General features: G+C 41.9%; 1 protein-coding gene and 1 long non-coding RNA gene across 2 annotated transcripts; one reads left to right on the top strand and one right to left on the bottom strand.

The window, feature by feature from the left end:
• Window positions 1-1,347: 1,347 nt before the first annotated feature.
• LOC128350258 (pulmonary surfactant-associated protein A-like) lies at window positions 1,348-12,960 on the bottom strand. The gene is made up of 6 exons (XM_053308268.1): window positions 12,495-12,960; window positions 7,486-7,688; window positions 6,973-7,157; window positions 4,522-4,641; window positions 4,139-4,216; window positions 1,348-1,988 (listed from the first exon to the last, which is right to left on the bottom strand). Exons 3-6 carry the CDS (start codon window positions 7,145-7,147, stop codon window positions 1,612-1,614), a joined length of 750 nt encoding a protein of 249 aa, XP_053164243.1. The 5' UTR covers window positions 7,148-7,157; window positions 7,486-7,688; window positions 12,495-12,960; the 3' UTR covers window positions 1,348-1,611.
• Window positions 7,373-13,045, top strand: LOC128350259 (uncharacterized). The gene is made up of 3 exons (XR_008319212.1): window positions 7,373-7,764; window positions 12,707-12,819; window positions 12,921-13,045. It is a non-coding gene; the product is annotated as an uncharacterized LOC128350259 (long non-coding RNA).
• Window positions 13,046-23,174: the final 10,129 nt, after the last annotated feature.

Genomic DNA, 23,174 nt, shown 5'->3' with positions numbered 1-23,174 from the left:
CTCCCTCAAAGCCTTGCTATCACTACAATGTGCGACTTCATGATGACAAAATGTTTAATCCAGGCCTACAAGTAAGTGTTTAAAAGTTTGGTTCAGGCTTCTAAACAGAAAGTAAGTCTAGTAGGCCAGAATGAAATTGTTTGAGTTTAAGAATGTGAGATCTCTCTCTGTCAAGAGGTAGCAAATACCAGAGGCGGACAAAAGATACATGTAGCCCAGGTTGTGAGACAATTCTCCAGTCAGCAGAAGAAGAAACACAGCTGGCACCCGAAGATACCAGAAGATATCGATAAGGAGTAGGGAGAGCAGATAGGCCAAACAGTAGCTCATGTCCAAGGCTAATTGGCACATCATGAAAACATCTGTTTATTCACAAAGATAAGTATTGAAGAATTTACTGATTTGTTTGCTTTTTAAAATCTATATAAGCTAGCCACTGTGTACCTTCAGGGCCCAGTGCTTGTCAGACTTTTCTTGACCTGTACTGTGCTTTCATGATCATGAATAAAAGCTTTTTTGAGCACAGACCCCTTGTTGTATTTGACTCAATTCTTTCAGGCATGGGAAGCTTGCCTAATCCTCTTTAGTTCAGTAAGATGCCCCATTCTCTATCATATCTGATGGAAGGATGAAAGCAAGGGACTGAATTAAACAGGAGGGCAAGGTTCCAGAGGATTTCCCTGCAACATTTAGTTGTATGTTCATGGCAAGAATGCCAGTTCAGTGTTTGAAGCAGCATTTCAGCAGCTCTGGGGAAAGATTACTAAGCCTATCAACCTCCATTACTTCCATTTTACTGCCAACAGAAAACTTAAAAGAAGAAACCTCTCCTGCCACTTCAGGGAAGAGATGTTACTTCCGCTTGTCTTGGAGGACTGGTTAAAAAGGCGGGGGGATGAGTTGTGGTGAGGGGTGAGAGCTGATTGGGGAAGCGGGAGGGTAAAGCAGGTAAACATCTCCAAATAGAGATAAATTCTGGTACTAGGAAGGGTAATCTCTCTTTCTGAGATTCCAAAATTATTTTTCAGTTCAAAACTTGGTGGATTTTGCCAGCATCACTACTAATTATCAATAAATCATTATTTAAATTCCTTAATTTAAGTATAGTAGTATGGAAGTATAATAATTCTGATTTTTGTGATTCTGCACACCAGAACTAAGCCAAATTAAAGTACAGGTAAAGTGTGTTGATGAGTCAGTGTTGACTCCTGGCGACCACAGAGCCCTGTAGTTATCTTTGGTAGAATACAGGAGGTGTTTACCATTGCCATCTCCCGCGCAGTATGAGATGATGCCTTTCAGTATCTTCCTATATCACAGCAGGGATTCGGACCGGCAACCTCTGGCTAAGCCAAACTAAATCATCTGTTTATTACATTACATGAGAAGAAAAAATAAACAGATTTTATCAAGCTTACATTATTACTTTAAAACCGGCTTTGTCACAGTTTAATTGTCATGGCTTCCCACAAGGAATCTTGGGAATTGTGCTATTCTGAGTGTTGAGACATATCTGATGAAACATATTGAGTACCCTTACAGAACTACAGTTCTCAGAAGACAAGATAGTTAATCTGCTTTGGTTTGTATAGTGTAGATGGAGAAATGTGTTTAAAATTCACAGATGGTGAGACGATACTGGTTGCATTTTTTGTCATTCCAGCCTCCATCAGTGAACATCTCCACACAGTTTTCTGCTCCATTACCATTTGGTTCATATTGACGCCAGTTAGTATAATTCACAGGCGTCCCGTCCAAATACTGGAATTCTCCTGGAAGAGGGCTCTCATTAATTCCCAGGTAGGCATATCGGTTTTTCTCTTTCACAATTTCAAGAATAGCTTTATTCTCTTCTTCATTCATGGGCTGTGCAATGGAACCCCCAAAATGCTGGCACGTTTGGACCGTGGTTTCAAAATTAACTTCCTTTGCATTGGTAGCAAATATTTTGTCTCCTGCCTTATTTATCACTCCTTTCAAAGCAAGGACTGCAGAGGAGACAAAAAATCATGGTTAACCATTTTGTACTACAACAATTAAAATTCATATGTGCATATCATCACTTGGTATTGCAGCCATCAAAGGATGAATGTCTGAACTGGCCAGGGATTTTGTAGTATTGTTGGGAATTTTAAAGGAAGGATTAGTCCTTCTTTCAGAAAATGGCAGTTCTACAAAATATGAGATTCCTCCCCCTGCCCTGAATATTACAGTGCTGTTGGATACTGTTAAAGCTCCCCATGTTCCAGGGGGGAAGTGCTACCTAGGTTTGGTATCCTTTGGAGGAAAGATCACTGGAGACTGTATGGAAATATTGCTGAAATATGTTCCAGCCATTAGGTGGGCACTAGGGTTTGCTTTACCAAGCTGCTGGCTTGCTTGGTTCCGGCCTCCTTTCATGTGCGGATGCAGCACAAATGGCCTCCGCACCTGCATGGAGGTCAGAACCAAGATGTCGCTGAGCCAGCAGCTTTGTAAAGGAGGGGGGAGCACACTTGGGGCTGTGTCAGGAGGGCAAATGGCAGTGCTGGCAGCTGTGCCCGCTGGGTAAGCAGCTTATTTCCTCTCTCGCTGCCCCTGCCTGGCAGCCCCTTACCTGGAACGGTCCCCCACCTGCTGTACTTGTAAAAAGAAATCCTCACCGGATTCCCCTTTACAGGTACATGGCCACCCGAACCAGTTAAACTGAACGGACCGAACTGGCTGGTCGGTTCAACAGAACCACTTCAGAGAAACACAGTTAGGTTTGAATTCAAAATGAACCATATTTGGTTCGTGCACACGCCTATCAGCCATAACAATACCGCCGTGTAAAATACAATACAACCATAGCTAATATTACAGTTCTGAAATGCCTCTTATTTTTCAAACATTTCACAAGCACTATGTAATTCTTATGGGGTTCGGGTAATTTAAATTGGAGACAGGCAAGTGTTCTCTGCCCAGAGAGTGAGTGAGTGAGTGAGTTTGTTTATTTATTAATTAATTACATTTGTACACTGCCCCAAACTTCCGTCTCTGGGCAGTTGAAGATTATTTGAATGAGAGATCACTGATTTGGTGTGTAAATTCATCTGACTTTGACCTTTGATGAGAAGATGGATTTTTACATTCCTATAAGACCCTGCAAAACCTGTTGGACCAGAGACAATGGGGAGACTAATAAAGAATGGACTGGATCTTAACTCACTGCTTCACTGCTTTGTGAAGGGAGCTCCTTCCATTCACTGAAGGAGAGGTAGGAGCTGTGAGTGCAACTCTCCTTCTCGCTGCCAACTAGGCAAAGAGGCACCTTTCAAAGTGGAGCTTCTCTTATATTTAGCAGGGAGAGAGCAACTGGCCCTTTTCAACGCCAGCATAGCATCTCTCCAGTGGTTGTTGCTGGTGTCTACCTTGTGTTTCTTTTTAGATGGTGAGCCCTTTGGAGACAGGGGATCAGCATCTTATTACTTTTTTACTGCACAAGCCATGTTGAGAACTTGTTTGTTGAAAAGCATCATCATCATCAATAATAATAATAATAATAATAATAGGAGCTTTGTTCAAAAAGCAATACATTGCCCCAGTGAGGCATTACCTTGGCGTGGTTGTGGGGCTTGTGTGCTCTGAGGAAGGTGAGAGCTATGCCAGAGGTCCAACCATACTGGACAGGTCTCACCAGAGGAGCCAGACAAAGAGTGCCTCTCCCATCAACAATATGGTGAGACGTAACTTTAATAAATCTATACCGGATCGGTCATCGCCCGGGTCAACAAGGACTGCGCCAGGTGCTGGAGTCCCTGGACATCTGGTGGCAAGTGGACAACAGGATTCAGGATCTTCAGTTGAGCAACCAGGGCTGAAGACAGCAAAGTTACTGGAAGAAACGTCGCTTAACCGAAAAAAATATACGAAAAATGCCAACAAGGAAATAATAGGAGCTTTGTTCAAAAAGCAATACATTAAGCTCCAGATTTGTGTTTGGACACTATGGGGAGTGAATAGAAGCCTGTCTCAACCTCTTTCCTCTTTAAAACCATTAACAGGCTCCAGCCAAAGCTACCTAAGAGGGGATAGGCAAGGGTTGACAATCAATGCCTATTCTGAACATATTCCCAACAGTATATAAAACTGGGGAGACAAAAAGCAAGAGCATTACCTCCTTCAAGCCTCATGATTCTTTGTACCAGACTTCTGAGGACTTTCTGTACTTCAGGATCAAAAGAAGCAGGACGGCCTGCAAATTAATTTAAGAAAACAATTGAGTTCAACTGTGCTTCACTGGCCATTGTTCTTGGAGTAAACAGATATTATTTTCTGTAATGAGTAATTAAAAGGACCTGTTACAAATGTGTTAGTTTGCTTTCATCAATGGCCACTGAAAAATCACTTCTGGAACAGGATTGAGTCTCAATGCCTTAGAATTATTTTACTTGAAGTTAATGATCACACATAGTTTTGGAAATGAATTTGATAGTTGGCTTCACTGGTGATGTAGATGTTGTGCAAACAGGGTAGTTTTCCTAAACATCCCCTTTATACCTTCTGGTCCAGGCTCCCCCTTCTCTCCCTTCTCTCCTGGTTCACCTCTCTGCCCTTCTGGACCTGGCAGTCCATCTCTCCCAGGAGCACCTGGCAGGCCATTAGGGGGCCCCGTAGGACCTAGGAAGAAGCACAAGAATAAACACGAGCAAGACACTCTTCTCAATGACTTCAGAATAAATAATATTTGCATGGCTGAGTGACCTTCAAGGGAACAGCTTTGTGACCAGTTCTGAATAACTCAATGTTCTGTACTGATTTGCTTGGAATGATGAGTCAGAAACCCAAATATTAATGTACTCTAGGCCCTGAAGCTGGAAAGATTTTCTCACCTGACCTTTCAAAGTAAGATTGCACAACAGTGAACTCGGTCTTCTATTTTAGTACTTGCCTGGTCACTACTGGCAACCAGGAATGTATGTTGGGGTAATGACATTGTCCAGTTTATGTTGTGGCAAGTGACAAAAGTTACCCACTTGCAACATTCCTTTATTTGTCTGCTTCAGGAGGTTTATCCTTGGTGTGGGTGGCACTGGCAGAGCTTTAAAATACTTTTCATTGTGTCTCTGTGGGTGGTAGCAGCTCCAGCAGCACTTGAAGCCCTGATCATGTTCCCAGTGGCCGGTTCCTGGTTGTTGTGATTTTGTTTTTCTAAAATGCATCACCAAGACTTGGCCCTACATCACATTATAAGATCATTTCCTGGCGTGTTATAAGAAAATGGTGACGGGACATTATCAGCACTTTCAAGCACATCTGAAGCTGCTGCTTCCACAGCAAAACAAAGCAAAAGACGCAGCAAAACAAAGTGTTAAAAAGAAGTATGCCTTCTCAATGCCACCACCACCAAATGGTAATCCTCCTGAAGCAGGTGAGCAAACCATTTTGCAGTTGGCTAACTTTTGTGGCTTAATTACCAGGCTGAGGGAACTATTCTAGTATATAAGCACAAATTAGTCTACTTCTGGGTACCTTTCTCAGCTGCTCAACCCACATTTTGAGGACATAGAAGATGCAAAAGATTATTTCCTCCACCTTGCCAGTGTTGATTATTAACATGTTTATTCATTCTGTCTTTTGCAGATTTTTTTTTTTTAAAAAAGCCCTTGCAACAATTCAGTGACCATCTTTCCATTAGGGGGTGTGCAAGGACCATTTGGAGTGGTTTAGTCCAAATTCGAACGGAATTTGGACTGAACTGTGAGTATACAAACTGGTTTGGTTGAACCGATCAGATAGGCTGGTCAGTTCAATGAACCAGCTTGAACTGGTTCAAAGCAGTTTGTGATCGAATTCCTAGAACCACGCCAGTTCATGGGGTCCAGTTCGCAATCAAACCAGTTGTGCACATCTCTACTTTCCACTATCAGAATGGATCTCACTAAGGGATTAAGAAATTGCCCACTAGCTTTAAGATTAAGCTTGTATAGTTGCTTGTTGGATGGAGTATTTCTACTCTTTCCCTTTCCCCGCTGGATATTCTGAGTTATTCAAGCCTTTTTTCCTGTGCCCGTAAATTGCAGTCACTATTTTACTTAAACATGAGAGACACACATCGTACCAATCTAGAGGATAAAAAAGGCATTCACACACACATTTGTGAGGTATATATGTATAAAGGTTTCCTCTTAGAGAGTTCTGTTTTTTGCAAGCAAGATATAAACATCCAGCTTCCTACAAGGAGGAAAAAAGGACCTATGTCATCTACACTGAAAGTATTTAAGCATGTTCATTTCTGCTCATGTTGGGTAGAACTATTTTACTCCCAAGAGGTCTATTTAAGGATGTCTTGTTTCTTGGAATACTGTTTATTTATTTGTAAGTATAAATATTTGTACATAAGGTAGGGATGAGACAAGACCCTCGTAGGAGGCAAGTTATGTAGAAGATTATCTAGACCTAAAAACAACAAGGTAGTGCCGTAGCCATAACACATCCAACCATATTGGATTTCAGCAAAGAATATTGAACTCCACTAAAGAACATAAGCCCACATACATGGTGAATTTATAGCTGAAAAGGAACTTTGTCATTTACCCTGCCCTTATAGGGTTTTTTGTGTTTTGTTTTAATCTAGGAAGACCAGGTCTAGAATTTATGACCCACAAAATCAAACATTTACTATGTGCTGTGGTCAGATGCTTGTCAACCTGTTTTTGCGGTCCTAGGCGGGCAACAAAACCAGGTGGCTTATGGAGCCTCTGGTGGGTTGCCATACATAGCTGGCATAATGCATTCATCTTGATAGGTCAGAAGTTGTGCAGAGCTGACCTAGATATCACCAGCAAAGTATGGGACCATAACGTATGGAAATAGCATCAATACTACTGTAGCGATGGGTGACTCAGTCCTCATTCAACTGTGCATAAAACTTAACATTATTGTTCATTACTCATGACAATTCTTAATATCAGAATTTACTATATATATATATATATATTGTAGAGATACCTGGGGGTCCTGGATTTCCTTTCATGCCATCCCTTCCATCTCTTCCAGGCAATCCATTAGCTCCTGGGGTACCTGGGATTCCTGGAGTTCCTGCACATCTGTCCTCCCCAAGACATGGCAGGCAAAAAACAGTTACCACTGCTACCACCTGAAGCAACTGGCACAACCACCCCATTTGTGACCAGCTGTAAAGAAAAGCATTGAAATAATTAAGCATTATTTTTAGCATCAAACTAATTAGAACATGTTGAAAAACATTGGTTCTGAATTGTGAAATTTCAAATGCTATACATTTTTATTTCATCTATTTAAGCTTGTTGGTTCTCCTTATACTTATCTATCGCTGACTCCCACCTCCAGGGGAAAGAATACATCTGTGGTAGTACAGATTAGAATAATGGCAATACAAGCTGCTGTAAAGAAATATCTCAAAAAATAATAAAACTTTCTGCTAGTAAGACCGACAAGTAAATGCCAGTCTAAATCACATTGTAATTTCTGGGTTCAACTTACCCTTCTGTGGCACTGTGAAGTATAAGATGGGTTTCAGATTGTCTAATTTATATAGTGCTTCTACACTGGTGGTTTCATACTTAAGTGGAAATCTGATATACACTTTTGAGATGGAAGTTTGGGAAGGGTGGGTTTGAGTGAGTCTTTGTTTTACTGATGCACTCTCAAATACTTGACAGATACTTCAGATAGCATGAAGGACCCTGTGGTGATGAAGAGAGAGAGGAAATTACTTTCTTCTGTTAGAGTTCTTAAAGAATTCCCATGAATAAAGTAGAGGTGAGTAAATGTCAAAGTGCCAGATTTTCATTCAACAAATAATATAAGAGTTTACACATGATAAAATATGTCGTTCAAAACATATAAGAGCTTCTATCAAACTCTCTGCCTGCATTATTAGCACATCACTCTAGTTCTTGCATGGGCAGCGAGCTTCCTGTCATCCTCTGCATCAACTTGACTCTTCTAAACTAATCAGTTCCAGACTTTTTACCTTGAACATTGAGTCAAGAACTTTGGGTCAAGCACCCAGAACCCTCCCAGTGCTTATGTACAGACATTATGTACAGACTGGGATTCCCTCCCAGCGATTATGTACAGACATTCACTTGAAAAACACAGTTTCAAAGAAGAACTTGCCTCAGCATGGAGTAGGGGGAGGACATGATAGCACTCTTCAAATACCTGAAGTATTGTCTCACAGAAGAAGACAAAGAAGTTATTCTCACGACCAGGGGAAATCGGGCTAAGGGAGCAGCAAGCCGCAAAAATTACCCCTCCCCTTAAACAAGGTTAGCAGAGCAAGAGCTCCGCTAAGCCTGTTTCGTGTGCTGATCGTGTGCTGCTGTGGTATGGCTCTGTGGTGCAGCAACACATGAGGAGACCCCCACTGGGAAGCTGAAACAAGCCTCCCAGCCCTGGGGGTCTCTCCAAAAAGCCCTGTGCACTAGTGTGGGGCATCCTGGAACTTCTGGGGGCCAGGTGGCCCCTGATCCCTACCACCGCTGCCGGCTCTATGACGGAACCAGCAGTCATGTGGGTGGCCAAACTGGCCGTCCAGGGACAGCTCCCTGCCCATGTGCGGGGAGAGTGGGCTAAGCCCACTCTCCCTGTACTACCCCAAACAGTGCTTTACATCGATTGTGTGAAGTCCCTCAAAGACTTGTTTTCTAATGCTTCAGAGGGCAGAACTACATCTAATGGACACAAGTTACAGAAGGGTAGGTTTCATTTGAACATTATGCAAAAGTTATTAACAGTAAGAGCTATTCAACAATGGAACCAATTACAGAAGGTATAAGCAGGCTCAACCTCGCTGCAGATCTTCAAGCAGAAGCTAGAGAACCATCTATTGGGGATGTTCAAAGTCTGATTTTCCAGCACCCAGCAGGAGGTTGACCTCCAAGACCTCTTCCAACTGTATGACTGAATGTCAGAGATGTGCTGAAGTTGGTTTGAGTTTGTAGCCAAAATTCCCCATACAAAACCCCTTTCAGGCAAAGGTCAGCCTCGTTAAATCACCTGTTCAGATTCCCTCCCAGTGCTTATGTACAGACATTCACTTGAATGACTGCATGAAGTCAACATATGTACAACTGTACACGCACAGGCCTCTTTCCACACAATTGGGAACCCTGGAAAATCAGGATTCTCAACCTGGCAGAAACAGTTCTGTATGTGTACAGTTGTATGTGTGTTGCCTTCATGCAGACATTCAGGTGAATGTGTCATTGGAGCTAGGACCCAGGCAGCATCAGATCTCAGCTGCAATGTCTCATAGTGACCACTGGGGGGACAGGGCTAGGGTCATGGATAAAAGTGCTGGACTCCTCTCCTCTTTGTTCTTCCAGTGTTAGTCTCCATTTTGTCTCTCCAGAGATGGCTGTTTGTTTTGGTCTCTCTCTTCAGCCATGAGCTACAGCTGAAATTAAGCTGCAGGCTTTTTCACGTTCATTTCTAGCCTTTTCTTTAAATAAATTGTTGTAGTTCTTCAATACTAAAGAACTGTGTCAAGACCTCTTGCTTTGCTGCTTTCTCACCAAACTGGTTTTGATCTGCTATTTGGGGACTGAACTGCCATTCTTCCCTTACATGTGTGTACATCAAAAGGCAGGGCTTGCTGCTGTAATCCTGCTTCCCTGTGTGTGTGTTCACTTACTTTGAATTAATTTTGAAAAGCAATGCACACAGGGGTTTTTCCTCATGGCACGTACATACAAACCCTTTTCACCATGTAGCCATAGGCTTGCAAGACATCCCTGAGCCTCAGGAGTGTACTCTTCCCCTCCCCTGCCTTCATGAGCTTCCAGGGAATTCCACTTCCAATTTAAATTAGAAACAAACCAAAATCTGCTATGATGTCCAAACCAAACAATCTGGTTTATTCTATTTCCCCTAAAATAAACCAAGATATGAAACCTATTTCATATGAAACCTTGGGTTCGTATCTTGGTTTATTTCAGGGAAGTTAGAATAAACCAAGATCAGTTGGTTCGGCTGTCACAACCAATCTTGGTTTGTTTTAAACCTAAATTAGAAATAGAATTCCTTGAAGGCTCACACAGGCAAGGGAGGGGTAAGTATGTCCTTACTATGTCCTTCAGAGGCTTGGGGACATAGTATGGAACCAAGCTTTAACTGTGGTTCACTGTAACATCTGAACAGCCCCCTTGTATGCTCGCGGAATGTATGAATAGGGCTAATCTGGTCTACTGCCTTGAGACTCTCATTAGCACCTCATTCTGTTGCATGTGTAGACTAGGCCCTTGAGGGTTCCTCTGTATAAATCTGAGACCTACAGTATATCATGGGGCCAAAGCTTCCACACTGTTCTGGCAACAAATGAATAGATTTAATAATGGAGCTCAGAATGAGTGGTTAACATGATGTTCATATGAATACAAAGGATTTGTTTTGGTACTGACTGCTCCTGTGTGTACACCTTTTCCTGAGCTAGTTAGTGTAACCATGTGCCACTAAGAACTAATAACATATACAGTGGGTATAGGAAAGAATCACCCCCTTTGATAGACCTTAAATTCTGGTTCCCTTACATCCTGAAATGAAAACACAAAGAAAATTCCCTTCACCAGCTGTACTTATCCAATGCAACCTATAACATCCAACTGAAAAACATCACAATTACAGTCCAGAAAAAGTGTCAGAGACAAAAAACAAGAATTACTGAGATTGAAAAAGGATCACCCCCCCACATGTCAATATTTTGTTGAACCACCTTTTGCTTTAATAACAGCCTTGAATCTGTTGGGATACTTGCACATCTAGACGGGGCAATATTTGCCCACTCCTCCATACAGAACTGTTCAAGTTCGGTCACATTGGATGGTAGGTGTTGGTGGACTGCTATCTTCAAATCTCTCCACAGATTTTCTATGGGATTTAGGTCTGGGCTCTGACTGGGCCACATGAGGACGTTCACTTTTTTCTCCTTCAGCCACTGTGTGGTCAATTTTGCTGTATGCTTCGGATCGTTGTCATGTTGAAAGGTGAATCTTCTGCCCATCCTCAACTGTCTGGCAGAGGGTAGGAGGTTTTCTTCCAGAATCTGATGGTATTTTGCCCCATCCATTTTTCCTTCTACCCTAACGAGGGCCCCAGTCCCTGAGGCAGAGAAACACCCCCACAACAGGATGCTGCCACCTCCATGCTTCACTGTAGGTATGGTGTGTTGTGGATGGTGAGCTGCGTTGGATTTATGCCAGGTGTACTGTTTGGTGTTGAGGCCAAATAGTTCAATCTTGGTCTCATCTGACCATAAGACCTTTTTCCATTTGGCATCAGAATCTTCAAGGTGCCTTCTGGCAAAGCTCAAACGAGCTTTAATGTGGCCTTTCTTGAGAAGTGGCTTTCTCCTTGTGACCCTCCCGAACAAGCCACATCTGTGGAGCGCTCGTGAAATTGTTGTCACATGCACAGAACAACCACTCTTTGCCATGAAGTCCTTTAACTCCTTCAGAGTGGCCATTGACCTCTTGGTAACCTCTCTTACCAGTTTCCTCCTTGCTCTTCCATCCAGTTTGGAGGGCCGACCGGATCCAGGGAGGATAGCAGTCCACCAACACCTAACATCCAATGTGACCAAACTTGAACAGTTCTGTATGGAGGAGTGGGCAAATATTGCCCCGTCTAGATGTGCAAGGTTGATAGAGAAGTATCCCAACAGACTCAAGGCTGTTATTAAAGCAAAAGGTGGTTCAACAAAATATTGACATTGGGGGGTGATCCTTTTTCAATCTCAATAATTCTTGTTTTTTGTCTCTGACACTTTTTCTGGACTGTAATTGTGATGTTTTTCAGTTGGATGTTATAGGTTGCATTGGATAAGTACAGCTGGTGAAGGGAATTTTCTTTGTGTTTTCATTTCAGGATGTAAGGGAACCAGAATTTAAGGTCTATCAAAGGGGGTGATTCTTTCCTATACCCACTGTACAGATGTTTCAAACAGAGAAGATAAAGTTCAAGTGTATTGTGAGCTCTCAAAAAAAGGCTACTTTCAGCACTACTGGGAATGAAAAAACAGTGTTAACTGCTTCAGAGGGCTGCCGCTGCTCCTGATGAGTCAAGCACAAAGAGGCCATTTGACCGGCCTGTAGCTATGGAGGCTAAGGTGCTCTTGACACAGCAGATTAAATGGAGAGGCAAAAACAAAAACACCCCCCCCCGCATCTATATCTCAGAATTTCCTCTCCACATGTTTTCTGAAACCATTTATTCAATATTGTGAGTTGTGGAATAGGAACACATATCTAAAAGGAAGGGAGAAGAATTATAACGCGAGGTTCCTGTTTGTGTTATGCTGGCTCAAAACAATACAGTAGTCATGCCTCTATGATGTAAACACACAGATGAACAAAGCATTTTGCACATGATGTGGGCAAAGATCCTGAGCTATAGCTCATTCATACTTCTCGAACTAGTGATAAAGACAGATATCACATTTATTGAGCAGTCAAACTACTTTGGAAGCCACTTTATAGCATTCAAAGTACCTTTACTTCTCTTGGGTTGAGTTCAGAAAAAAAGGTTCTACAAGTTTGCAGCAGGAACCAATTGTGGATTATGATGATGATGATGATGATGATGATGATTGATGATTGGCTGCCACTTGTGACATCATGAACAGACCTCTCTCACTCTGCCTTAAATCCCTGGAATAGTTTTATTGTGGCTTTAGAAACATCTGTAATGTTTTATTTTTCAGTAAGGCAAGGGGAAGAAATGAAAAATCATCATGTAAGGTTTAAAAAACAACAGCCTGCCTAAAGCACAGAGAGGATGGGCCACTGAGTTACTGGCCCATGATTCATTTCAGTGGTATGTACATTAATTATTCCAAATGTAAAGCTGGGTTTAATCTGTGGCTGAAGAAATCCTTGCAAATATTCTTTTAATATTTTGTCTCTTTTCAATCCTAGATTCCTGCTTGACTTGTCTCCATTCGTAGACCATGCTAACTGGGGTGTGCACCTCTGTCACAAAATGTGGCCTCTGGATATTATCACCATCCTTCATGAATGGAAAGCTTGGGGCCTTTTCCAGGAAAGATAGAAGATACAAATAGGTGAAGCACATTCCTTTCCCTGGAGAACTACTGATGATGTTTGTCACGACACATAGAGCTAGAGTCTCGTGTCTTGCTAAGGATCTTTCAACTAAAGGCTGTATGTAGGTGCAGGAGTGATGCAAATGGGGGAAACAGCTTTTCAATGCTAATCTTGTAACCTTTATTAGAACACAATCAAAATATACAGTCTGATTAGGGGATTAATTGAAACAGGGTTTTGCGACATCTGTAGAGGGGCAATCCAGATGATCACCGTGTGAGTAAAGGATGTGCTGGGAATTAGGGATGTGCATAAACCTGTTCAGAGGCCCTTTTACAGGCCTCCGGACTGGTTCGAACACCGGGCGGTTTGAAGGTTTAAAGGTAGGGGGGATAACTTTAAGGGCGGGGGATGGTGCACTTCTCCCCACTCCCACCATATTTCCCATGCTGGCACTTGCTAAAAAAACGGCCCGGTGGGGCAGCAGTGTACCTCCCTGCCACCCCATCCTCTCCTCAGACCAGAAGTAAGCGGAAGTAGCCTATGTGCATGCACACATTGGGCTCGCTCGCGCTGACGTGCACACACACACGGGCTACATCCACTTACTTCTGAGGAGAGGACGGGATGGCAGGGAGGTACACTGCTGCCCTGCTGGACCGTTTTTTTAGCGAGCACTGGCAGGGGATACACGGTGGGAGGGGGGGTAAGTGAACCCTACCCCGCCCTTAAAGTTATTCCCCCCGCTGGTTCTGTGCACATCCCTACTGGGAATGTGTCAGCATGTCCTTGAGTGACATAGGGGCAGGCATAATCTTGTTGCGGCCCCAGCAATACCTTGTGTAGGAGCAGTGGCAGACTTAAGTTCATCTGAAGTGGCCCACTAATAATTTTAAAAACAAAACAAAACCCTGATAAAATATAAATATGTGTTCAACTAAAATAATGTAATATAAACAGTAACACAACCCACAGCAAACATCCTTAGCTTGACAGAAAACCTTCCAGATTCATACCCTTTTCACTGTTCACAAGTCCTTCTATATGTGGGCCTTTTATAACTTTCAGAACTGTTGAAAGACAAAGACAGAGGCAAGAAAAAGGTGGCAGTGGGTGGGCTGGCTGGAGGCACAGATGCTCTGCTGCCGGCCCAGCTAGTTCAATATAATCCTTTTAGTATTTCAAAGGGTATTTTCCTTACTGGTTTCATTGGGCAGTTCTTTAGTCTTCTTAAGCATCTTCTCATGCCTTTGGAATGAGGCAGGCTAGAAATTTAACTTGATTTTCAAGTATTATCGTAGAGAGCATACTCCAGAGTCCCCCTACACATTACAAGGGATACTGGGATGCATTCTCACTTTGCTTCTGGCAAGAATGCAGACACTGCATTCTCTCTCTGCTCTTGTCAGATAGCGACTGAACTGAGAGTCTTTCTCCACAGTCCCCTGTACCAGCACAAAGGCCTCTGAGACACACCTCACATAGTGTGAGCCTCCCTTACCTCAGAAGTAGGCCTTGTTGCTTCCAACCTGGTTGTGCTTCAATCCAAGTCTGAATCAAGATGGCTTTCAGTGGGCCCTGGGATGTATTTTCAAATTCACTTCAATAGCAGAGGCAGCTCATTGAACCTAAGAGCTGACCTCCCAGTTAGTACAACTGGGGAAACATATGCACATGAGGTCCCCATGTGAACACTGGAAAACTTATAGAGTTCTCAATTAGAGCAAAACAAATTTTTTAATGGTTTATTTAATGGGAAAATGGTGTGCAGCATGCATTCACACAAGTTATTTTTCATAATTAGAAGAACTTATTTATGATCAGTGATCAGATACTTTTTCATAACTGCAAGACAGACCAATAAATATATTAAACCAGATATTGAGATCATTCACACAACCTTTGAGAGTACCGGAGAAGGCAGGAGGGGGGAAGGCAGGATAGCACCTACATTCCCCCAGATGATATGGTGTGGTCCCAGGCAATGCGGCTCGTGTGTGCACATGACCAGTGCGTTTGCTTTTGAAAATGCATCCCTGCCTCCAGATATCCCACAAAGGATATCCCTCTAGATATCCCTCCAGATATCCACTGCACAACTAGCATTGGGAGATTCCACCATGAGCCAGGGTGCTCTAGGTGCCCAGCTTTATATCTGCTTGGGCTGTGTGCAGCCTGAGCATACACACGATCCTGTACCTAGGTAAAAAAAAGCACATATGTGACAATTTACCCAGGTAATGGTTGGGTAAAAATCCTGGGCTACCTGGGAGGGCAATGCTGGAATCAGCCTTGATGCTGATGCTTCACACAAGCAGTCCTACCTAGGTAGGGTTGCCCAAGCTTGGACTGGGCTCCTCTTGTGAACAGCCTCATTATCTTCTGTTGAATTTTTGCTCTGAAATATGCTTTTTCTCCATGGCACCTTTTTTTTTTTAACATATCCCCACATCATGGAATATGATATAATTTATTCTCTGTGCTAACCTCTTTATTATCACTTGCCTTGTTCTAACACCTAGAAGTCCCTGTAAGGGTTTTGTTTCTCTAGTCTGTGTGACTCACAGCTCTTCCATGGACTTAATAAAATCTGCTAATTAAAGGATGCAGAGCCATTTCCTGAAGGAGGATATTGGCCAGTGGGTGCAAAATAGATTCATTTTTAGGCCTGATCTTTACAGCTGGCATTTTTTGGACCTGTGGAAAAGAGGGTTTTCAGATATAGCTTCCTCCTCCACACACTTTTTGCTGACTGTAAAATCTTTTATCCTTTCTGAATCAGAACCAAATAGAGCTCACCTACCTCCTTTTACTTGTTGAATATCATGTCCTAAACATCAGTGACTGAGGCAATAGCCTGATAAGCACTTGAAACGCATAAGAAGTATTTCATCACAAACTTCCCAAACAGAATAGATTTTTTTGGTCTTTTGGCACAGAATGGAGAAATGGTCTATCATGTCTCTATGTCTCTTGTACTTTGCATGACAGCAGGGACCCTGAAATTATTTTTCAAGTGAGGGAGCTCAAGTGGGTCAAAACACAACGAAGGTTGCCTATTTCTTTTCAGGGACATTTTTATAACTGTTTATTTAATGGGAGAATAATAAAGTTATAATCTACCTCATTCAGCATTATAAAATGAATTTATCGTACATAATGCCATAAATTCAGGAGCATGAATGTTTAAAAATCAGTTTTTAGATTAATTTTATTGATTGTTTTAACTTCAAAAATTTCACATATGTTTTAAATGTGTTAATCTTTTGGCTTGTTTCATTACTGTAAACCACCTAGGGACTTTGATAGAGGGTGGAATATAAATATGTTAAGTAAGTAAACAAACAAACAAACAAGCTGAATAAAAAAGGAAAGAAATATAAGAATTAGGAACTGATCAAAGAAAAAATATGCAACACTTACAGAACACCCCTGCTAACTGAGCAAAGAGACACCTTTTCAAGTAGCGATTCAACCTTATATTTAGCTGGGGGAGAGCAATTGGCTCTGTCTAACTCCAGCATAGCATCCCTCCAGTGGCTGTTGCCTTATGTTTCTTTTTAGATTATGAGACCTTTGGGGACAGGGGACCATCTTATTTATGTATTATTTATTTTTCTGTCAACCACTCTGAGAAATTTGATTGAAGAGTGGCATATAAATATTCGTAGTAGTAGTAGAATTATGGAATTCAATTATTGTACACTCTGTATATGATACAACTTACCCATATTATTCACTTCGGAGAAGAAAGGGAAAGATACATTTCCCACCGCACATTAAGGTCATCTGAGGAGGTTTGTCTCCAGTTACCACCAGCTCGTCTGGTGGTGACTCAGAGGCGGGCCTTCTCTATAGCTTCTCCGGGGCTGTGGAATGCACTCCCTGTGGAAATCTGTAATTTGAATTCTCTATTAGCCTTCAGGAGAGCCCTTAAAACGTATCTCTTTGGCCTGGCTTTGGGTTTTAAAAATCGGTTTTAATATTTTAATCCAGTCTCAGAGTTTTTAATTACTGTGATTGTTTAATTGTTGTTTTAAAATGTTTTAAAATTGTTAATTGTTGTTATATTGTTTTTAATTTTTGTTTTAGCTGTTTACTGTTTTAATGGTTTGTTTTAATTTTAAACCACCCTGAGCATTTTGGAAGGGATTTCTAGAAATCAAATAAATAAATAATAAATAAATAATTTTTCCTTTGTTATTGGAATGTCAGAGGCATATTATCCATTCTGGGTTTTATATTTTGCTTTTCCTTTCTCCCTCCTCTTTGTGTGTTGTGTGGGAACTTCCTTGGTTACCAACAGACACCACAGTTTACCCAGCACTGACTGAGGCCTGCAGAACTATTTATTTAATTAGCTGATAGTCTATGTATGGCAAATAGGGACCTCATGCAATTTTTGCAGTGCCATCTGCTGGCCAGCTGTTACAGTCTAAGAAGAACCCACCACTACTTTTGTGGTGACTGGGGAAATGGACAGGTTTTCTCAGAATGCAAGAACTGGTTGGCAAGTGATACTGTGAAAATCATGTGAGGTCCTTGCTTGGTGTGTCACCAGGGAGTGAGATAGCACTACGAAGGAGCATGGAAGCCTTTACAAGCATGTGGACTGTGAGTTAGATGGTGTTTGGAGCCTGTGTGGAATATTTCACATCCCTACTCTTTATTACCATCTGGAAGGCCCTTAACTGTGAACTTGGAAGATGCTGGTTTAAACTTTATCTCCTGTATGAACTCAATAAATGGGTTATGGCAAAACCACTGTCTTTCAGCCTCAACTTCAGGGCCGGATTAAGCTAGTGTGGGGCCTGTAGCATATGTTATAAAGGGGCCCTAAATTTTTTTTAAATGCACATAAATATTAAAACGTAAAATATTTACTTGCATAGTAAAGTGATTCAATTTTTTCATTTGCTATATTTTGGAGTATGGGAGACCAAGCCACAAACTCACACTTACTACAACAACAGTGAACATTTATATACCATTTTCCAATCAAAATTCTCAAAGTGGTTTACATAGAAAAATAAAGAGTGGATAGATGATTCCCTGTCTCCAAAGAGCTCACACTCAAAAAAGAAAAATGTGGTAGGTACCAGCAACAGCCACTGGACAGATGCTGCGCTGGGCCTTCTCTTAAAATGCACATTTAGCAGAAAAGGGATATTTTATCTAACATGGACCAAATAAAACAAGTAAAGTTTTAACTTTAATTCCCAGTTGGAAGCCGGGCATGCGGGGCCCTCAAAAACGTGGGGCCCGTAGCAAATGCTACACTTGCTACTATGTTAATCCACCTCTGCTCAACTTCCCCACAAACTGAAAGAATAATAGTAGCCTACCATACCATACAGGACTGTTGCAAGTAGGGTTGCAAGAAGTGAATATATGTGCAATGTAATGAATACTCTAAAATGCTTAATAATAATAATAATAATAATAATAATAATAATCAGTAAATACACTAAGTGATGAACTTCTGCTATTTATGCCATGCAGGGTTTCTAAATTCTATATTTAAAAGAAAGCATTAAAATCAATACCGTTTGGTGAATTATTCTGCTGCTGCCTGAGCTGTTTTCTGAAGCTTGTGATTTTCCATTTCCAGCTTGTATTTTTTTAAAACTCAGCAATATGGGAAAAAATGCCTTTTTAATTTCCATAATCACATAATAAATGACAGCTCTCTAAGCTTGCTCAGAGCTCTGTGCTTTGCATTATTTGAGAGAGAGAGAGAGACAGCAAGCAGCTTCCTAGAAACATTCTGCTCCTTGTGCAAAACTAACTGATCGGAACTCTGACAAAAGTTCCATTAGCACCATATGAATTGGCTTAGATTAGGGCTAATACAGCAAATGTATAATTAAAGCAAAATTAAATGGCCAGCAGGCATGTTTCATAAAGCCTAAAGGCTGGGAAAAGAAAGCAATATCCATCCTTTTTGTTATTTAAGACCCCCCAAAAGGAACTGTTTGGTCAGGCGGCAAAGTGTTCTGTTCAGTACACATCTGAGTCATGCTGATAGCATTTTCTGAGAAATAACACATTGTGAAGGCAATCAGGTGCCCTCTGTTCTGTCCCTAAGATTTTTTGGCACCTTCTGAAAAGAACAGCCTGCCAGCAAAAAACAATTAGCAGTTTCACCACATTTGATTATATTTCTCTTTGTAAAGTTAACAGACAATCGGAGGCCAGTAGAATGTTGTTGCAAGTGACCCAGAGCTCTCAGTGTTTGTCCCTCTTTCGCAATACACTATAGAAGATGATCGTTCTGGTTCCTTTTGGCTCCATTTTGGCTCTTTTTGCTTTTCTTCTGGATTACTATATTTGCTGTGTTCTCCTTTGAGTAACAAGCTTAGCAAGTCTTCCTTTTACTATTGAAAACAAGAAGGCAGGTGAAAAGGCTCTTTGAGAATAGTTCTTATTTATAAGAACTGTTGCAGAGGCTCTCTCAGCAACATATTCATCAGCAGTATCAGCTCGGGTCAGTATGCCACTCAAGATGATACTGGCCGTATCCCCTGATGCCATCGTCAGTGTTGGGGTGCAGTGCCAGCCCTGCCTCCCCCATGTGAGGCTGCTCTCTGGCTGTTTAACCTTCTGGGCAGCCAGGCTTTTAAACTGGAGAACATTGGGGAGCCAATCTCCACTTTTAGCAGCCCAGGAAGTTAAGCAGCCAGTCACACTCATATGAGGGAGGCAATGGAGCCGAGCACTTTCTCTCTCACTCTTCTTTTCCTCCCCCTCCGCCCGCCCACCGTGCTTTCCACCTATAGGCATCCATCTAGGTCAGAGCTGCACAACTCCAATGCCCTGGTGGGATGGAACCATCCACAACTTGGCGTGCAGGGGCTGAGGTCAAATTCTTAGCACATTATTACATTAAAATTAAAAATATTATTAGTTACTTGTGGATCTATTCCCCCAGTCAATGGACCCATAGTTTTAAACAAGGATAGTGGCCAGAGAACAGGTCCTGTCCCTGCTCAATCAGTGGGGCCCCTGGAGCGCATGTCAGCCCCAAACAAATGCCAAGTCTTCTCCTCTCCTAAATTGTTGTTGCTTTCAGGCTGCAATGCTAGGCATGCTTACATGGGCGTAAGCCTCACTGGGGACACCATGGAGCATATTTTTGAGAAAGCATGCAAAGGATGGCACTATAAGGCAGTTACCAGCTCCTGTCTTGCTGCAGGATACCTGGGGGGCAGTAAATTAGTCCCTGAGGGCCAAATCTGACCCCTGGGCCTTATATTGTGCAGGCCTGATCTAGGTAGATTACAGTCTGTAGCTGTAAGGCATGGGGTGGGTAAACAGTGTGCGTGAAAGCACTCAACTCTGTTCTCTCTGTTCCTCCCACCCATCTCCCTTGTGCCCAGATCTCTCAGTTGCCTAATCATCTGGGCAGCCAGGCTGTTAAACTGCAGATCAACTCCTCAGTGATCTCCTGTTTAAGGTGCTCACCAGACCCTGTACTACTTTTTCCCAGTTCAAACTGTACTTGCTGTTGTGCCCAGAGGAAAATACCCAACTATCTAAGGGGAATAGTGTACAGTAGGCAAAAAAATCTTTTTAATGATTAAATTTGCCTTTGAATTCATTTCAGTGTTGGTCACAGGGAGAAATAAGAGAAAGTTGCACAAGCACCTTGTTAGGCAAGATATTAGCCATAGTTTTCAAATGAACAATACAGCTGGGATTACTTGTGGGGGGAGGGGAGAGTGGGCTAGTTCAGGTTGCCATATTCTGGCTTTCCAAATCCAGGTGTCTAATTTGCATATTATGTTAATTGACCTTTTTTTAAAAAAATGAAAGCTGAAACCTGGGCGATCTGAGTGGGCGAAGCAATCTGGGTGAGATGCTTAAAATCTGGGTGAAACCCAGAATTTCAGGGGGCATGGTAACTCTAGGGCTAATGAATTCAAACACAGCTGCACTCATTGGACTAGACATATAAAAAAGGAGGCTTTTGTGCATGGATTCCTAATTGGTTGGGGAATATCAGGTGTAAACAAAGGCTGCATGCATGAAGTCCTTACCAGTTGAATGGGCAGGGCTGTGCACATATAACCCTCCAAAGATGAAATCCTGCCAATAATCTGTTCCAGAAGTGTGCAGGGGGAGGGATTCATTCCCCCCTTCTTCCCTGTTGTGTACTCTCTTGTTTACTCTTTAACAAATACCTCCCGAGTTGTAAATTATATTAAGGTCTTTAATAAGCAACAACATTTAACGTAACATATTTACTACGCCTTTTGTTTCCTACTAATCTTTGTCTCTGTTTCTGCTGGTGCTTCCTATCTGTGCTGCCACTTCCTCTCTCTGCTGCACAGACTACTGGGATCTACCATATTGCAGGAAACTCTGTAAACAGCTACACTACATCTCTCCCTTTGTTAGATAAACAAGCATAAACATTAAACACTGTCTAACTTTAAAAACATTTTTTAAAAAAAGATAACACTTCTTCCTAACATGCTGCCAAAACCTACATGAACATATCCCTAAATCTGGAGGGTCTTTTAACTACTTGTCCATGCCTCATAATCTTCTCTGGAGTAGGTTCTACATCAGCAGTATCAGTTTCATCTGCTGTTCTGCTGTCCTTGTTCTCAGAGTTCCTCAGTGTCCTGCATCACAGGGGTTTGCAATTCTGAGTTACTAGAGACTGCTAAATCATCACATTTTGATTGAGATGGAACCTTTCTCAGATGTTTGACATTTCTAATCAAAACATTGCCATCTTGAGTGTTGACAAGTTCAGAGGAAGGATCTTATATGCTCCGTAGAATAACACAGTATACATATCTGTATGTTGGGTGAAGTTAGTCACCTGTAGTATTGTTAGCAATATACACCAGATCCTCACTTTAAAACTTTGGCCCTTAACCCTATGGGTGGAATCAGCATAATATTTCATCTGGTGCAGGTACTGTTGATGCTAGTCCCTAACATGTGGATCATCTACGACTCTTTGAGTACCAAGGCCAGGAAGTTTAGTGCAAATCTCACATGACAGGAGCCATCTGGCTGGTGTCTCCTGTGAAGCCTTGTGTGGAATAGAACAATATGCCATTAGAATCTTTGGCAATTCTGTCAAATGTTCAACTTCTGAGCCTATGCCTGGTCAGTAACTTGGCACACAGAATTTGCTTGGTGCGTCTCATGAGCTAGCTTCAACAGTCTATGCACTTTAGATTCAGGTATTCCAATTAGCTCACCTCTCAACAGAAAATCATCATGAACTGTAAGCTCAGCAGCAACATGCTCAGAATAAGGCAATGGAGCAGGAAGTTTCTGTGGCCATTTGTTAGTTTGAAGAATATGTTGGGACATAGTCAATGAAGCATCCTGCTAAGAAGCAAGTCGAAGTTCCTCAGAAGACAGTGCCTCAAAATCCAGCATACACGTGTTGATAATCCTATGAACATAATCATCAGAGCCAGTGTTGTGTAGTGGTTGGAGTGCTGGACTAGGATTGTGGAAACCCGAATTAAAATCCCCATTCAGCCAAATACTTTCTGGGTGACTCTGGACCGGTCACTTCTCTCTCAGCCTAACCTACTTCACAGGGTTGTTGTGAGGAGAAACTTAAGTATGTAGTACACTGCTCTGGGCAGTGGAGGAAGATTGGAATATAAAATGTAAATTAAATAAATAAATACATACATGAAACACCTTTTAGAGAGCCAGTGTGGTGTAGTGGCTAGAGTGCTGGACTAGGACCGGGGAGACCCGAGTTCAAATCTCCATTCAGCCATGAAACTAGCTGGGTAACTCTGGGCCAGTCACTTCTCTCTCAGCCTAGCCTACTTCACAGGGTTGTTGTGAGGAGAAACCTAAGTATGTAGTATACAGCTCTGGGCTCCTTGGAGGAAAAATGGGATATAAAATGTAAAAATAAATTAAACAATAAAACAAAAATAATCCACGAATGAGCCTGAGCCTTTGTCAAATAGAGAAAGATATTACAATGAATAAACTGCATTCAGTTTGCCAGAGATGTGGTCAACCTTAAAATAATAAGGTTGCAGTCTCCAGCTGAGATACAAGATGGTCATATACTGCTTTTATGAGGGTTATTATATAACCCTCATTATATAAGTGGTTTGTGATCAGTCAGTA

The sequence above is a fragment of the Hemicordylus capensis genome, chromosome 3, assembly GCF_027244095.1.
Source record: "Hemicordylus capensis ecotype Gifberg chromosome 3, rHemCap1.1.pri, whole genome shotgun sequence".
In the NCBI taxonomy this organism is placed as follows: Eukaryota; Metazoa; Chordata; class Lepidosauria; order Squamata; family Cordylidae; genus Hemicordylus; species Hemicordylus capensis.
This window is presented reverse-complemented; position numbering and strand designations above follow the sequence as displayed.

Bases quoted from the DNA above. Each gene is read 5' to 3' on its own strand.
- LOC128350258 (XM_053308268.1), bottom strand. From the start codon at position 7,147: ATGGGGTGGTTGTGCCAGTTGCTTCAGGTGGTAGCAGTGGTAACTGTT. The intron at 4,217-4,521 runs GTATAAAGGGGA...ATTAATTTGCAG, and splicing joins GGGGGAGCCTGGACCAGAAG to GCCGTCCTGCTTCTTTTGAT. The intron at 1,989-4,138 runs GTAATGCTCTTG...TCTCCTCTGCAG, and splicing joins AATCATGAGGCTTGAAGGAG to TCCTTGCTTTGAAAGGAGTG.